The sequence below is a fragment of the Tetrao urogallus genome (assembly GCF_951394365.1).
Source record: "Tetrao urogallus genome assembly, chromosome: 17".
Classification (NCBI taxonomy): domain Eukaryota; kingdom Metazoa; phylum Chordata; class Aves; order Galliformes; family Phasianidae; genus Tetrao; species Tetrao urogallus.
In genome coordinates this window covers 8,976,939-8,994,969 of record NC_136830.1, presented here as the reverse complement: position 1 = coordinate 8,994,969, position 18,031 = coordinate 8,976,939, and the positions used below count along the sequence as shown (strand labels likewise).

Genomic DNA, 18,031 nt, shown 5'->3' with positions numbered 1-18,031 from the left:
ACTAAAACCCCTGCTGCCAAGTGCTATTCCCTGTTAGGCCCTCAGCTATAAAGCAGATGGCTAGAAAACTTACTTGAATGGCTTGATTCCCCTGAGGTGGGGATAGATGTTTCCCTGAACTGGCCTTGCCTCGGTGCCATCTGGGAGACACTGCAGCAGCTGTCCTTTCCAAAGTCCCTGGAATGCTGATAAAAGTTGTTATAAAAATCTCTCTAATAGGGCCAGGTTTGGTAAGTGAGCAGTCGTGCAGCACAAGCTGAGCGTGTGCGAAGAGGGCTGGGCCAGAAGCCATGCTGTGAATTTGGGATCTTACAAGAGCAGCAACTTTGTCCTGCCTCAGAGCAAGGGCAGCTGCACTGGGATCCACAGCTGGCTTGACCATTCCCTCCAGAGCTGGCACTGTAGAAAGTTATCTGTCCTCAGTGCTCAACCTGCTGTAGGTGATCGAAGGGCAGGGTTTTTTCCTACACTCCAGAACGATCTGCTGCTAGCCTTCTGGTCTGCTGATCTGTGTAAGTGAGCAGGAGGCAGACCACCTGGACACCTACAACTGTGGCTGTGCATGTAGCACCACAGGGGAATGGAGATGCGCCCTCAGCCCTGGAAGACCTGGATTCGTCAAGACCTTGAGAAGAGCTTTTCCAAATTTACACTGGGGCTAAACATACCGTTATTGGTCAAAGCCATCCTTCAAATACATTCTTTCTTGGGGGGGAAAAAAAAACACCACCTGTTCTAGTAGCAGGATTCTGGATAGGATTCTCCAGCTCTCAGCCATTAAAGCAAAAAAGACAGGAACTATAATCAGTGTAATTATCTAGGTCTGCCATGAAGCTCCCCTCAGTCCCTGCAGTACTGCTCCCTCCTGGGCTTCCAGGCTGAAACATAAGTAACAGTGCACACCGTTAAATAGGAAAGGAACAGAAAAACAGGAAGCCAAGACCACACTCACGGCTATTGATTCTGTGGCCAGGTGTGAACCTGGCCCGTCTTCCCCTCCAGCTCCTTGGCACTCCATGGAGATAGGTGGGAGGAAGCAGCAAGATCCACCACACCAGTCCCCAGCTGGTCATGCACTGAATGTTGCCCTCAAACAGTGATGAATAGCCCATTGCTCTGTCCCTCTGCATCACCTTCATCTGGCTTTCATCAAAAAGAAAACAAAATAGAAATGAACACACGCAACCCCCACGCTCACAGTGGGAAGCTGGAAGCTTCACTCAGCCTGGAAGTCTCCTGCCCCAGCTGCTCAGGCACCAGGAGTACCTGCCTGCCCCATGAGCGGGCCACTGCCATCATGTGTGTCCTCCACAGGTGTCTGGTTAGTGTGAACCACAATTGTGTTCTCATCTACAAGCTCACAGGCAGGATTGGTGAACGCTGAGAGTGGCAGTGTGATGCGCTGCATTTCACGCTCATAAACTTTCTGCTCGTGTTTTTCCTTCAGGTCTTTTCCCCTAGATAAGAAAAAATAAATACATACACACATGGTTTGAGTGCCATTGCTTGAAGACAGAGTCAGTAAAGGTGATATGGCAGAAAAGAAAACGCAAGACTCAGTTCTTTGTTTCATGAAAGGATGTTCCAGCCACATACAAAGTGCCCAGAAACATACCCTACCACTGGCAGAGGACCATGAGAACCTTTACAAATAGGCAGCTAAGTGAAGTCTGTCCCTTCCCCATATTGTCTTATTTACTGATTAGTTACTTATTTACAGTACTTCATCTAAATGATGACTGGAAAGCCAAACTTCTACTAACCACGGAGCTGACAAATGTTTCTCAATACCTTACAGTCCCACAGCGTGTTCTGGTGCTGGACCAAGGGAGCAGTGAGGCAGCAGAGCCCACTGCTGCACAAAAGAGCTAGCTTCACCTGACAGAAACAACTACTGAAGCTGGTGATAGATTCTGCTTTTGTTGCAACAAACAAACTCGTGTAGCAAGTGATGCCATTACTGAATTTATTCAAGCCTGTTTCAGAGCTGGCTGTGCCTGCTGCGGCTGCAGCTAACAGCTTAATACCACAAGTGGCTTCTCAAGCCTACTTAACTTTTCAGCCTGTTGCTAAGCGAGGCAACACCTCCGTAATTTGTACTGAGGAAGATCCGCATGGCTTTACAAATGGGTGGCATTAATAGCATGTTGTCTCCAGAAAAGCTACGTATACCAAAAGCTATAGAACACAGAGGTTTCTCACCACACCCACCCAAACCTGCTAGCTTGCACATACAATTTTGAGAGCAAGGCATCCAGGAAGAGAGGAAAAGCAATCCTGTGCCTGCAGCCCTGCAGTGCATATTCTGGATCTGGAAAAGCAAAGCTGCATTAGGACAAAGTTCAGTATTGCTCCTTCCTGCCAAAGAAAGGAGTGAAGTGGGGCAGGCACCACTCAACACCTCCCGAGGCTTGTGATCCCCAACAGGCAGAGCTGCTGGGGTTTCCAGTCGGCACATAAGTGTTTTGGCAGCTTTTCAAAGCTGCCTACAAGTGTGCAGCAGCGGCTGCCAATCCTGCCAGCACACGAGACAGCGTTCTCTGAAGTGACAACTCAAATCAGATTCTTCAACAAGCAGCGCTCTGTGTTTTGCCCCTTATGTAACACTCCTCCCTCTGTTTTTTTTTCTTCTGTCGGCATTTATTATAAACACTTACATAAGGACGTGTCCTAGCTTGGGAAAGGGCTCCTTCTGCTTGGCTGTGTCAGGCTGCTGTCAAACAGCCAAAACAGAACAAACCTTCCCAGAGGAGACAGCCCGGGCTTTCACTTGCTGCAGCTATACTGGTACTTGCTAATCCTGCCCTGCCTGTTACAACTAACCTGCTTCCTATTACCACAAACCCTTCTGATGCTCAGATGCTGCTGAGCTACAGAAAGGTTTCTGTGCAGCGCAGTGAAGTGGCCAAACAAGTCATAACTTACACATCAATCAAAACTGACCATAAAGCAGACAGGAGCTTTAGAAAATGGAACTTTTCCAAAGAGTGCTACCCGATATGCAGCTTCACAGAATACAACACGTGTGGCAAAGGATTCACCAGTTATTTTTCTCCTAAAGTTACCTGAACTAGGGAAAGCAGGCGAAGAGGTGCCTGCTGAAAGGACTGCTCTTCTGATTGCAAAGTAAACTTCCTGTGAGGGCACCAGGACTCTGCTCTCTACAGCTACTACCTAGAAGTCAGCTCCTCTAGAAGCACCTGAGAAAGCCACATCAAGTCACATGCATCCACATCTCAAACCAAACAAACAAAAAGAGGGCTGTTTGAAACTTTAAATGTGACAGGATACCATACAGATGTATGAAATAGAGAAGAGTGGGATTAATTCTTTCTTTTCTTGTTGTGACAAGATAAGCTCTTGTACAATTTGTGATGTTTGAAGACTTACGCATCTATTTGTCTTTTCATTAGCATCTGGTTGGGTTTGCAGACATTCAGATATTCCTGATTTGTATAATCAGGATTTTATGCCTAAAACAGCTTTAGGACAAAGGAGAATAGCCACTGACCTCTTATAGATGTATCCCACGACAATGCCGGCCCCGATGGCAATGATTATCACCATCATGATCAGCCCCAGCACATACCCTGTGAAGAGGGAAAGGAAAGAGGCAGCATTGGAAGCATTAGATCCAGTTACAGCCGCACTTTCTGAGCCTCGAAACAAGTCCATCCTGACAGAACTACAGGAATGGATCCAGCTCACAACCCTGTGTTTTTACCTAGCGTCCCTAAGTCCTTCTTTTCTCTGGAGTTCATCTGCACTCTCTGACTTATCCCAATGACGGGCTGCACAGCGGCTGCCTCACTCCGGGAGGGCAAGGTATCAGCTGGTTCAAACACCTGGTTGACCTCCTGAGAAATATTAACTTCTGCGGTAGGGACTGGGGCTGTGGTAGCAGTAGCATCTGTTGGGAGGAAAAAAGAGACGTACAAAATACGGAGCATTGATGAGTACTTCCAAATAACATACACCATGTGAGTGGGACAGATCTAGACTGCTATCACCAAACCGTCTTCAAAACCCACTGACAAACACTTATTCCCATGAATAACAAGTTACTATTTACAGTAACTTAAGCAGTTACTGCCAGAAATCCTACCAAGAGAAATGCACTCTCCCTGTTTTCCTCTGACATGAATCCTGTAAGTGTAAGGCATCACCTCAGATGAGGCAGAAGACTGAACAGAACGAAACCCAAGTTCAGAGCATGAGTCCAGGGGATGCACAATGACTTCATTTAGTCTAGAGATCGATATACAGGCTGCAGCTTCAATCATGCTGAACAGACATGAAAAAAGATGATGAGAATCTCCATCTGAAATCTCCCAGGAGTCTATTTATCTCTCTTCTGCCTCAATCTTCCTGACACAGGAAGGTTTGACGGAAGGAGACTCCAGATGGTGTGAAACAACTTAGGACATTTTTACCCAGCCCTCTTTGCAGCCCCGCAGCAAACTCCTTTAGCATGATGGACAGGCTAAGTCAGAGCAACGCTTCGGGCAGCAGAGGCATTGATTTATCTAAGTACAGCATGGCCTTCCTCAGCCAGAGCCCACAGAAAGATGCATGAGGATGGATGCTCACAGCAGACTTTTTCTCAGCACTGCAGATTTTTATCAACCACATTAACGAGATTTTCAAGACATCTCTTTCTTTCACGTCACAGTAAAAGCTATTGCAGTAGAATGTATATATTTGTTGCCTCTCTTGAATAACAACAAAAAAAACCTGCTTTTTGGAAATGCCATGCACAGTTTGCATGCACACCTGAAAACTCCCTCCATCTCTCAGCAGGTCCTAGATCTCACCCCACAGCTGTCATTAACCCCATCTGGATTTGCTATCTGCAGCCATTTTGAGTCCTCAGTGGAATGTGAAATGGAAGTACAGATGAGGAATTAGAAACAGGAAATCAGGGTGCCTGCACTGCACAGTTATGTTACTTAAGGTCAGGCCAGAGAAGCTGAACTAAGGGGAGCAGCAGGACAACTATAATAAAACGGTGCCTGCTCTGAGACAAGAATGGCCAAACCCTCTACACATACAGATGGTGTACTGGATGGAAGGTCAGTTAACTCCCCAGATCCCAAAGCTGCAAGACTGTTCTTGGCAGCAGAACATTTGTTTTGCTTTACCTTTAGGGAAAAGCAGGCAACAGACAAGCAGAGCGAAGGAAAGCAGAGGGAGTACGTGTGAGGGAAAGCTGTTTACATGCAAGGCCAGTGATCCCGAGGGACAGTGCAGTGTGTACATCTGGAAAGGCTCAGAGATCTGCAAATAGTCCAAAAAACAAGTGCCTGCTTTGGTCTCAGCCAATCCTGACATCTCCTCTCCCAGAAGCCGGCTCTGAGCTACAGCTTTCCTCCTGGCAGGCTCCCTCACAGCCTGACATGTCTTACTGACACCCTGCCTGATGTTTTGTTTTTTACTGTCCTCTCATCACATCTTGTTTTTATCGAGTTTTTCCAACCCTACCTGTATCCAAACTCACCCTGGCACTCCTTTAGCGTCATTCCGACAGCAGTAACGTGTCCTACATTAAGGTCCTACCCACTTTCCGGCGGTTTCTAGATGTGCAGACCACTGCCTTTTATAACACGGCTCAACAGCCCTACATAGACCAGCAAAACGGGTGGAGGCCTTTTCTGCTGCCAAGACTAAACCTCCAAGCACAGGCTGGAGGGGAGCCCCGGGTAAGGGGCAGTGGAGATCGCACGGGGACCCCTTCCCGGTGACCAGCCCCCAGTCCGGGCAGGGAAGGACAAAGCCGGGGAGGGCGGCAGCGGGGTCCCGGTTGGGGCCGCTCCTACCTGGGCAGGGAGGGATCTCGCAGCTTCTGCGCTCGGGAATCCCGGCGGCGCCTCGGACGTAGCACCAGGGCGCGGCGTCGCCATTCGGGTTCCGGCAGCTGTCGTGATCCTCGGCGACTGCGGGAGGGCACGAGGCGGTCAGCGCGGAGCTCCCCGCGTTCCGAGCCCCGCCGCCCCGGCCCGCCACCGCCCGCACCCACCTGCCGGGAGCGCGGCGCCGATCTCGCTTCGCACCGCCAGCCAGTTGAGGCACGGGGCGCCGCCGGAGGCCACCCGCCGGTTCCCGCGGTAGGACGCGCCGTCGCCGCGGAGGCACTCTGCAGAAACACGAGGCCGGACCATGCGGGGAGGTCCCCCTCGCCGGAGGTTCCCCCCCCAAGGCCGGCCTTTGTCCCCCGCGACAAAGCCGGGCCCCCTCGGGCGGGCCGACACTCACCCTCGGCGCCGCGGGCGGCCGCCAGCAGCAGCGAGACCAGCAGCACCGCGCCCGCCGCTCGCAGCGGGCCCCCGCGCAGCATCCTCGGCGCGGAGGGCGAGGAGCCGCCGGCTCGGCCCCGCCGCTCGGTTGCGCCGCGCTCAGCGCCGCGCCGAGACCTGCCCCGGCGCTCCCCTCCCCGGTAAACAACCGCCGGGCTGCGCTCCCCCCTCCCCGCCTCGCGGCCGCCGCCGGGTCCTAACGCTAACGCTGCCGCCGCCGCCCGCCCCCGGGCGGGTCCCGGCCCCGCGGGGAGCCCCGGGAGGGGAAGGGGTCGAGAGCCGCGGGGCAGCGCCGGGGCGGCCGGAGGGCGCCTGCGGGGAAACGGCTCCGAACCCCGCGCCCCAAAACGTGAAAAACGGCAGGGCCGGGAGAGGGGGCTGCCAGCGCGGAGCCGTGTCTGCACCCCGGGTCGGGGCCGGGATGTTGTTCATCTTCCAGCCTCCCCTCCAGAGCTTAGAACTGAATTCTCCTCCCCCGATTCCTCGTTTAGGTTCCCTCAGCTTTAGAGACTGCGCCCGGGGGCGCGCGCGATCGCATTGCTTTTTGGTGACTCCACACGCTCGAACGGCTGTGTCTGTTATAGAAAAACAAGGTAAACAGCCTCGAATGCTTTAAATGAAGGGTACTGCAGTCTTTCAGCCACAGCAAAAAAGCCTTTCTACAGACATCTGAAACGGCCATGTAGGTTACAACGGGTACTTTTTCACCAAACAGGCACTGTTTAGATTCTGCAGTGCCGGTGGCTGTATGTCACCAACAAGGCTTCCACGTGACAGAGGGAAAAACAACCTCTGAACGCCTGGACCTGTCGGTGCGGGGCTCTCAGAGGGGGCTGGGGCCAAGGTGGGTCTGCAGCCAAGGCACAGGCTGGCAGCACCAGGTGCTGCTATTTGTGGCTTTTCCACCGAGTTCCTCCTGACCTTGGCCAATCTGCCCACTTTCAGTTCTGTGCTCTTTCCCCTTTTTTTTCCCTTCTAAATGAGCGATAGTCACACTTTCCTCCCCTGAAATAGACGTAGAAGGTCTCTTCTGTTGAAGTGCTTTGAAATCACATGCAATCAGTGCCGGGAAGCTGCGTGCTGTACTGTGTTTGATGAATTGCTGTCAGCAGCAGTCCTTCCCTTCCCAGATGTTTCCATCCTGGCAGTGCTCTCTGTCAGGCTGCTACAGGTGTCACAAGCAGGCACAGAACACCGATCCAAGCCAGCTTTTACCCTTTTCCTACCAGATCATGAACACGTTTGTGCTTTACAGCCAGGCTGCCCACAGTGCAGCCACAAAAACAACAACAGATGTACCAGCATGGCAGAGAGGTAATGATGGAAACAGAGCATTCAGCAAAACTATCACTGAGCATGAAACTGTAACCTTAGTGCTTATGTGATTCATACTTAACAATACGATTTAACAGGACAGTACTTCTAGTTTAATAATGAATTTAAACAAACAAAACCTGCAGCCAGACTTGCTAGGTTGGAAAAATCCTTTGTGTGTCAGCACTGACCAACATCACAGCTATGATGTCTGCTTTGTGCTATTCAGCTCATTGTGTGCACGCTCAGTTATTGCATTCCTGATGCTCTCCAGTTTTGCCCACTGTGAAGGCACTGCTGAATGGAGCAAGCAAGAATTCTACATGAGGGCTACTGAATCAGACCTTCTGTTAGTAATAGCTCTTGCTAAGAGATTTTATGGGACAAATTCCATTCAGTCAGAAGCTGCAGGGCCACACATGCATCCAAAGGCACAGTCTGCCCAGAATTGTTTGCAGTGGGCTGCCAACCTGATTTCTTTTAGTTCATTTTGTGAGACTAACTTGGCTTCTGTGCCATGTTGCACAGAAAGCACCTCCCCCTGTACATCCCGATCCAGGAACTGCAGGCTGGGCAGTAATCTCTGTGGAAACAAACCTCAGACCTCTCTCTGCTGTTATGTAACAAGATAAATCTGCAGTTCTTATTACACCCAGCCAAGCTGCAGCAAACAGTCGGAGTTTCTAGTCCACAGAAGAACAATAGGGAATCTGGGAGAAATGCAAAACCCATCACATTAACGGCAAAGATCAAAGTCCTTTCCACAGCTGACTTCTAAGCTTTTTTTCTCTTTTATCTCCAGCTTTCGGCAGGATGAGGAAAGATTTATGCCTGGCAGTTTCACACGGTTAAGTTTAATAGGATGCCAGTAGCAGCTGTCAAAGGCAGAGTCAATTGTTCTTCCCCAGCTTTGGGAATGGGCTTGCTCTTCTTGCCACACTCTGAAGAGATTAAACCTGACATGACTTCCTAGGACTTGATTTCCAAGGACCTGCCCAAACTATCACTAAGCAAATAGCTCTGTAGCTATATCCTCACACTGCACGCATGTACAAGTCAGTACGTACATACACATACATGCACCACGGGGCACACGCACATCCACAAACACCTCACAGAAGAAAATGTATGCTATTTCTAGGAACAGGGAAGGTCAGGCACCCTCCCTGAACTCCGTGTGAACCATTTCCAACCCTGAGCTGGTACCTTCTCTGCTGTTTGCCTGATGCAGCTTTTGGAATGAACGATGTCAGCTTTCTCTGTCCTGCCTCTCAACTGGGCTCTTTTTTTTTATTTTATATTTTCCACCTGTGGAAAAAATTGAAAATGCATGGAAGACTTTCTTTGAGAAGAAACATGCAAAGAAAATAACATGTAGCACAGCATGCTACACAGGGAGGCAAAAGTTCATAGTTTCCCATTGAAGTACTAATATGCTTTATCACTTTATCTTACTAAATAAGGGGAATAAGCAAAATCACCTTTATAATCTATTATTTTCTAGACAAATGGGTTGCTTAAAAGAGAACATTGACCACTGCCTTCCTTTTAACAAGGCACATGGCACATTCCTATCAATACCTATTGCTTCCTTTTGGAATAATTATTTATATATATGTTTTCCTCAAAACTGTTTTCTTTTCTTTTTTTTTTTTTTTTTGTAAAGCCTTCTTCATTCTAATTCATCACTTCTCCCATTTTTCTGCTTACTTCATTAATTGTGATCGTTAAAATAGTAAACTTAGGCCTCCTCTACCATGAAAAGAGTATTAGAGCAAATTGTGTTTCAAGCTTAAAATTGTAACTATCAAATGCCACCAAATACTATTAAATACTAAATTTCCAACAAAAGTGCTGTGTTTTTTTTAACTCTTCTGTTGCCTCTGGATCATAAAAAGAGCTCTGGGCCTCACCTGTGAAAAGCCTTCTGTAAGCAATGACGTAGGGGTCAGAAACAGATACGTTTTATTCCTAGCCTAGAAACAATCTGCGTAGAAAAAAACACTGGGGTTGGAACAAATGGATTGGATGTTGAGTTTATGAAATCATCAGCTGAGTATAACTAAAAATCAAGACAGAAACGGACGCTACAAAGGAGTCAGTGTGGAGCAATAGAAATATCTGATTGCACTGTTGCATCCCCCTGCTGACATGTTCAAGGAGAGGCTTCCCCTCCCCCTTCCATTTGACAGCATGAGCTATTGCTAAGTAAATGCCAGCCACAGCCTCCAAGGACTAACAAGGAAGTCTGCAGAAGCAAAACAACCATATGTGATATTTGAACTGGTTCAGACTGGTTCAGGGTTTGCTCTACTTACTCAAAGTGCCTTCTCAGATGAGCTTTCTGTGTGGGCTGTAATAAAAGGAAAGAGGCCTCAGGAGGGCAATCTGGGACCTATTGTTTACTGGGGGAGCAGAGCAGCTATGCTTCTCTTGCGCTGAGATTAGCAGTAAATACTCCCAGTAATCACTGACTTAAGAAATTTCACACACTGAGTCCTCTCTAGTAGCAACACCCCTTTGTCCTTTTTGTGACAAACTGCACAGGGCCCTGTCACAATTCCCTCAGTGGTTCTGTCAGACCCAGCTGCACACAGATTTGTGTTCACAGTGGTCCATTGGGAATGTTGTAAAGGTCTTAGCTTGGATTCATGGCTCTTAGGTCTCTCCCCTAGCGCATTCTGAAATCACTGTATGGATCACAGATAGCATTTTCCCAATGAATGTATCTCAGCAAAATACCTTAAAACTGAACAGATACTGCTAGGGGTATAGAGCAGCTGAAGAGGCTTCAGATCCCACTTACACTATTGTTCCGTTTCCTACAAATGCAGGCTGCTGTTGACAGAAAACAGAGCATGTATGTTTAAGGGTAGATGAATGGAATTGGAGAATACACAGGCCTATGAGTGAAGAACAGAGGCTTTACTCTAAATTCTCATACAGATTTGTTGTTTGACCTTAGGCAAGCTTCTGCCAGTTTGCCATATTAATACTACTTAAGTCACAGAAGGCAGTTATACTTGTGTAGTGCTGACTTAGATTAAGAGCACAAATAAACATGAATGTAGAAAGAAACATGAGAATGTGCTGTGTATTTTTTCTTAAGGTATTAAAGTGCCTTTGCAGCTTTTCTGTTTCTTAATTCTGTGATGTGCATAGCAGTAACTAGCAAAGCTAAGCGGTCAGCTAAACCCACGTTCTTCTTGGTTAGAAAATACTGATGTAAGAATAACAGGTTATCTACAGGTGAGATGCATGAAAAAGGCAGAATGAGATGTATGGAGATTTTAGTCAAACGGAATGAAGATTTTTGTTTAGGTTACAGTCATTAAACTTCTAGTGAATTGGACAGAACTGTTTAAGTGCCCCTCACTCACCATGGGAACAGATTTCATAGTCAAGCACAAGTGACTGTCCAAAACTGCTGTTTAAACTTCAGTAATCGAATATTATCAAATTCAGAGTTAGCTTTCACTGTGGAAAGAACGAGGGTGCAGAGTTGCATTTAAACATACAAGAATTCCAGTTCCTTTGGAAAACACACCACGGTTAAAATGCACAGCCACTCGCTACAGGCAAGCAACTCCCATATCCCTGCCAACATAAAGGCAGGGAGGTTATAAACTCGTACACATAAAAAGAAAACAAAAATGTTTTTCTTATCTAGCTAGGGTTTTAGGACTGTGATCAGAGTAGTCTTTGTAATTCAACCTAGGAGCAAAGACCAAACCTTTCAGTAGAGCTACCAGTGTTTCTGCATAAAAGCGCAGGATTCACAGACATTTACAGTGCAGGGCTCTCACCTCTGGATTTTATTTTCCTTAGCTGACCTGAAAACAGATTAAACCCATTGGCACATAGGTACAGTGAAAGACCTCTCTCTCCACAGGTGTTTGCCTGGAGGCTGTGGGAGGGGTTGTGTTTACTTTGGGAATTTGCCCCAGTCTTCTCTGCCTAGAATGGAAAACCTCTTTATTTTCTCTGTGGGTTGCACACATGGCATTGGCATGCAAGGACAGCCTCCTTCTGGCTCTTGTAAATGCACATGGACTTTTAAAAGTCTATTTACAAAAGCAAAGATCCTGTTACTTGAATATATTTACGATATAGGGCAAATCTTTGTTGCTGTGGTCTCAAGTTTGTCGTTCTCCTAGAAAATTAGGGTTCAAACTGGCAAAACCACAAGGAGGCTAAAGGAGTAGAAAGGAACAAAGGATTAATGAAGTTTCATCCCATACTTTGCTAGTCTTTAAAATATGACAGTGTTGAGTTGGAACACTGCATTTGACTGATGACCCAGCACCTGAAATAAGCAGGTGAAAAACCCTGTATGTTTTTCACTATCTTATCTTCCACATACTAAGGACAACCCCAAGTTTCATACAGATAGTTGCTATTTCATCCACATATGCTAAAAGGATGAAAGAAATTTCATCACAAAGACCCAGAGAAAGAACTTCCTGGTCAAAAGAAGACCATCTGACACACAGTGTTGCAACCTGCCTATAACATTACCTGTTTCCATGTGGAGATCTGCCAAGGCAGAAACCGTCTCTGGAAAGAGGAAGATTCAGAGATACAAGAAATACAGGCTGTCTCTGGATACTCACGATATCTGCTCTCCATCTCCAGGAAATGAATGCATGCAGCCTGCAGAGTTTAATTCTCTTTTGGTTTATTACTATTTAAAAACCAGTTTTTGCATCCCCTTCTACAGAGGCTTCACCTTCCAACAGAACATACAAAAAAATACACACAATAGAAAAAAAAAAAGATAGGTAGGTAAGTTGCTTTATACAAACAGGTCCCTAAGAACCCAAAAGGCTAAAACAGGCTCGGTTTCAATAGAAGCAGGCCCATAAATAGGCAAGAAACTTCATTCAAGTAGGGAAAGAGTCATCCATCCTCACCTAAGATCCTTTCTTGCTCACACTGAAGATAATGGGAGGATTCCCAACAACTTCAGTAGAAGCAGGATTGAGATTCATCAGAGCCAATGGCAAACTTTTCTGCTCCTTCCCTTCCAAGGCACTGTCTTGTCCACACTGCATGCAGCCAGGGAAAAATGCCAGTCTTCCTGGCTCATCCCCACACTCGTGTTTCGGTTGTTTGCTCTACAGGACATCTGAGAACAGCCTTTTATTTTCTCTTACACTGTGTATTAACACTAATTGCTGCAAACTTTCAGATTACAACAGTACTGAAGAGAAATTCTGATCCCAAGAGCAAGGCTTGGTTGATTATTTAAGAGCCAGCAGTCAGTCTGACAGATTTGCAGAGGGCATGTAGAAGTTGCCTGGAGAAGGCACCAGTTTGTAGACACAGCAGCCAAAAAGCTATTAGCGGGAGTGAGATTGATTTATTACAGAAGCACTTACCCACACTCGCTATGTGGCTGCAGGAAGCTCGAGAGCATTTATAGCTGCCCGTGGCTGTTTGAAGTGACCCCATGGTCCACACGGAACCCAGGAGCTAGGAGGGAGTCACTGAGACACCAGTTACCTCCTTCCTTCGGCACATCTCAGCTCAGAGCGCTTCCCAGTCTCCAAAACTGCAGTACAAGTAGAGAAGCCACCCAGGAAAAGCTTCATTCACATAAACCCTGAGAGCAGATCAATAACACCAGGCAGTCTTTAAATTTATTTAGATATTTCACTTTTCGGGAAGAACATAGCCAGATGCTTAACTTTGCATCGTGCCTGGAGTCAGTGGGGCCAAATGTTTGTAGCAGTTAAGTAGCACTATTGTGCAGGACAGTTTGGCACTTGAATCATTCTTACTCAAGGTTATCATCATCTCATTTTTCATATGGGAACTAAACACAGGAAGAGGCCAGAGATGACATAAGGTGTTAATTCTTTACAAAGAGGCAGTCATTACCCACTACCACAGAGCAAACAACTGTGGTTTTCCACTAGCATGCTTTAGCCATTACAGCCATCCCCACAACTCCTTATAGCCAGGGTTCTTGCTCCTGTTCTGCAGCACTTTGTAGTTATGTCACAATTATTATTTTTTTGTTGTTCTATTTAGCCAAATAGTTCTCCAGTCTGTTTTACAGGTAGCACTGTTAATCTGTAGAACTGTGTGGATCTGAACAGGTACACACGCTGGCAAAGGAATGTATGGGGGTGAAACTATCAAGGGAGCAGGCAGAAATACATTCTGCCAAAGCTGTTGCTGCTGCTGATTCTGCAACAGTAAAGAGTGGCTTCAGGCTGCAGCCCAGCCACTGCCTCCCTCTGTCCAAGGCTCAGTGCTCCTAAACACACAGCTTTCTTAAAGGGACACAGAGCAGCAGACTGGGCTGAAAGCCACATCTGTTCCCAAAGGCTCATTCACAACGGCTGAAGGTTCTCATTTAGAAAAGTACGTACAGGATAAAAAGCCAGGCTCAATCAGGAGGCAGGGGCATCTTCCACAATCTGCTTTCTTTTTCAAATGTTTCCTTTCTCTTTTCTTTTTTTTCTTTTCTTTTTTTCCCTCTTTGCTCATTTGTTTTGTCTCTTGGGTTGGAACTGAGAGCATAAGCTCAGAGATTCAATGTGAGCTTATGTTCTATTCAATTAAAACTCATGTACTGTGCCCATGCAAAAGGTGAATGGTATAAAGCTGGCTTAATTTACATTAAGATATTCGTAATGCTGTTAAGATATATTCATAATGCTGAAAAAGCCAATGTGTTCCATGGTTTTGTTTGGCACTTGCTCTCAGAGTTTCTGCCACCCTGAACCATCACAAATATTTCTGTTTATGTGGATGATACAGAAAAGCCTTTCCTGTTTCATTACATAAAATTTTGATAGTTGTGTTTTCCTTTGTCCATTCATCTCTCATGAAACCCACAGAAAGCTCTCGCTTTCCATCTGTTCTTCCAACACTGAAGTCTGGAGTTCCTTTGAAATTTACTTTGGCATCTACTTCCTCAAGCAAGCACCTTAAAAAAAATTAAGCTGGAAGTGGGACCCCACTCCAGACTCAGGACAAAAATTCAAATATTGAATTCTAGGAACAAAGATTTTGGGAAAACAAAACAAAACAAAAACAAGACACTAAAGCTACAACAGAGCCTACAAAATCTAGGTTAGATTTCATACTATCAATTCCATTAGTTGAGTTAGGTAGACATTCAGTTACACAGCTTTTCTATTCAAGTCAAGTCATTCCTTACTGCTGATAGCAGGTAAGGGAGAAACAATAATTTCAGAGAATACTTGGGAAATAACAAACATTCCCTTAGTCACTGGCACTCAAATGGGTCTAAAACTGTGACTGGGCATTTGCAATTATTCAGAAGATAGGAATGAAGACCAACTCCTCACCATCCTACAGTTCTAGGTTTAAAAAACCAAAACAAACAAAAAAAGACCCTCTCCCCATAATACTTTGAGCTATGATAGTTAAGGCACTGGATTGAGAGAAGGAAAATCTGAGTTCAGTTTCTGGTTCTGCTATTAATTTCCCACATTATCATGGGCAAATCACTTAAGATTGAGAGCTCACATGCCATCACATTGCCATGCATCAGATAAGTCACACCAGTCAGTTTGCAGACACCTAGCATGTGGCAAATGCAAGGTGACATGACTTCATGTAATTCGGTATTGAATAAACTCATATTATATATAAATATATTATATATAAATATATAATATATTGATACATAATATATACATACATATAATACATTATATATATATAATATATATATAAACCTGGCACTTGTGGTGGACATAACTTACTTTAGGCAAAAAGAAAAGCCTAGTGGTAAGTCTGAGCCCCTGCGTTCAACACAACATTTAAGCATGCAGTTAAGAGTTTCAACTCTGTTTCATTCATTCACTTATGAAATGCTCACATCTATTCCTGCCTTGTCTATCATTAATATCTAGATTATAAAGGTTTGAAGATATTCTCATACCTAATACAGAAGGGTCTGAACCACAGTTGAGGGGTTTAAGGACTCCCATAATACAAAGAAGTACTGCTAATCTGATTATCAGAATTTGTGTTAACTGAAGTTCCTTCCTTTGCAGAGCAGTGCACTGACTTCAACATTGGACTGCAGTCCTAGCAAATAACAAAAAGGATAGTTATCATCTATACACTGACATGTTAAAAATGTAATAGAAACAATCTCAGTGAGGTTGCAGCTTGAGGCAATTTAAGTATTTCCCTTTGAACCCTGAACTGATGAAGCTGAGTTTCTGTTTGGATCTCTTTTATGATCTATAAGCAGCAGACACTCCCCAGCGTGTGGGATTTGCACATAAGTTCCTATTTAGAACTGAATAATATGCCTCCGAAACAGGAGAGAGCTCTGAAAATCCATTTCTGCTGAAGATGTTAGTACTTGTCTGCACTAATCTGCACGTTGGTGAAAATCTTTCCCATTTACACTAGAATTGTCATTTCAGGATTGTTACTGCCTAATTGCTTCCTTGTTCACTAGGCTGAGAATTAAATAGCTTTCATTCAATTCACTCCTGACAACTTAGTAAGCATTTGCTTTGACGAGCAAAACGCACCGTGTTTTAGGAGGTTTCCTTTGTAGCTGAAGGCTTTTCATTAGTTTCATCAGGCCAAAATCTGTAGCTTTCAGAATGAAATTCCAATGTGCGTGGTGCCAAAATTCAACTCACCAATAACAGTAAAGTCAGTGGAACTAAAACTAGGATAAAAATAACCTGTATTCTGGAAATGGATTTTATGACTACCCCGTGTTCTCCAAGTGCTGGGAACACTGAGGACACAAACTTCGTGTATCTTTCAGAGCACAGCCTCAGTTCTACAGAAATCTTCCCCACGGCTCACTGCTCATTACTGAACACTGGCTACCTGCAAGTCGGCATGACTGCACTTACGTTTGTTAATTCCAAGGAATTGTCATGCTGAGTGGAAAGCCCGCTCGATCTTGAATTGCTTGGCAGCTTACAGGGTTGTCTCAACATAATCCAGATTTTGTTACTTTCTAGAAACGTCCTGTTTCTACTTGTCAAATAAGCTCATCAGTACACCTTTGTTTAAAGGGGGTTTTGCTGTTTTTTTTTGTTTTTCTTTCCCTTTTAGATGAGACTCACACCTGTTCCAGGGATTCTGGGGGAAGATGACTGGAGAAGAGCGTGTCATTCAGTCTTCCAACCCAGATTAATAGCAAAATGTCAAGTCCATATTTGCATGAAATATGCAAATTTAGAAAGCACTGGTTCTATAAGGAGAAAGTCTTTGATTATTCAACCTCAGTTTAAAATACTCAAGAGCAAGCTTAAAAAAGGAGCTTCCTATAAGAGAGAAGCTGCTGGTTCTAAATCAGTAGAGTTTAGAATGGCATCCTAAAACCTTTAACCTTACAAAGGGCTCCACTTCAAACACAAAACCAAAATAGGACTGCATCCCACAAGGTCTTGTTTTAGCTGCTCAGTTTGGACTGGGAGCACTTGGGCAATGCAGAGTGCCACCAGAGCCCTTTGTGGCTGCCTTCTTATTTCATATAAACACACCTCTTAGAGAGGATGTAGATCCTGGTCTGCAGTGGTTTATCCTGAACCAGCACTACACTCATGATGGGGACAACCATTATTTCACAGAGTGCAAGTTTGGTGTGGAACTTGGGCTCTTCAAAGTGGCCTTTCTAGAAACATTCAGTGCATACATAGGAGCTTGATTTGCCAAATCACTCCTTAAACCTCTGCTCATTACCCCTCACAGCAATTAGGTGATGTAGAAAAAACTTCTCACATACAGGAAATCAAGAAATTAATTCAATGATTATGCCGTTGTCTATGCAACTTTGACCATCAATAGCAGAACCATGATTAGAACTCAGGAGTATTCCTAGCTCATAACCCTGTGTTTAGTTGATTACATAACATTTATATCTGGATTTGCTACATAAAGAACTTGAAAAAATTACACGGGAAGAGGGAGGACCAAGAAAGGACACTATTTCTGCTCAAGTGGCATATTCAGATTAAACAGAACCTCAAACAGCCTAGAAACCCTGCTTCTTCACCTTCTGTAATCAATTCTTTTTCAGAGATCTACTGTTCACATTCTCTTATAGTAGAAACCTTTCTTGGCAAATAAATGAACAAGCCTGGCTTTTGCAAACCTGACTAAAGGTAGATCAGGAAAGCAAGACTGTAGCCAAAAAGCCCAGGTCACTGAGAGTGCAGTACAATGGAGAGGGATTAACACCATATTTACTGGTTCTCATTCGCACACCTTTTGGACAGGTGGCTAAATTGTTCAAAAACCAGACCAAACAAGGGGATGTAAAGTAACATACTAACTTCTTTAATAGAGTCCAATCCAATTAAATCAAAACCACTCTGTGAACCCCTGGGTTTATTCACACTAAACAAGTCAGTGGTACATCGTGTTAACCCGATAGCTGATTGCGTTTGTACCGGCACCAGGTC

At 45.3% G+C, this 18,031-nt stretch overlaps 1 protein-coding gene across 1 annotated transcript; it reads right to left on the bottom strand.

The window, feature by feature from the left end:
• Window positions 1-1,249: 1,249 nt before the first annotated feature.
• On the bottom strand, window positions 1,250-6,334 carry PIK3IP1 (phosphoinositide-3-kinase interacting protein 1; the record flags this gene model as incomplete). The annotated part of the gene is made up of 6 exons (XM_079543831.1): window positions 1,250-1,457; window positions 3,512-3,590; window positions 3,725-3,910; window positions 5,817-5,933; window positions 6,017-6,133; window positions 6,253-6,334. The coding sequence occupies 6 exons, from the start codon at window positions 6,332-6,334 to the stop codon at window positions 1,250-1,252; spliced, it is 789 nt and encodes a 262-aa protein (XP_079399957.1).
• Between the last annotated feature and the right edge of the window lie 11,697 nt (window positions 6,335-18,031).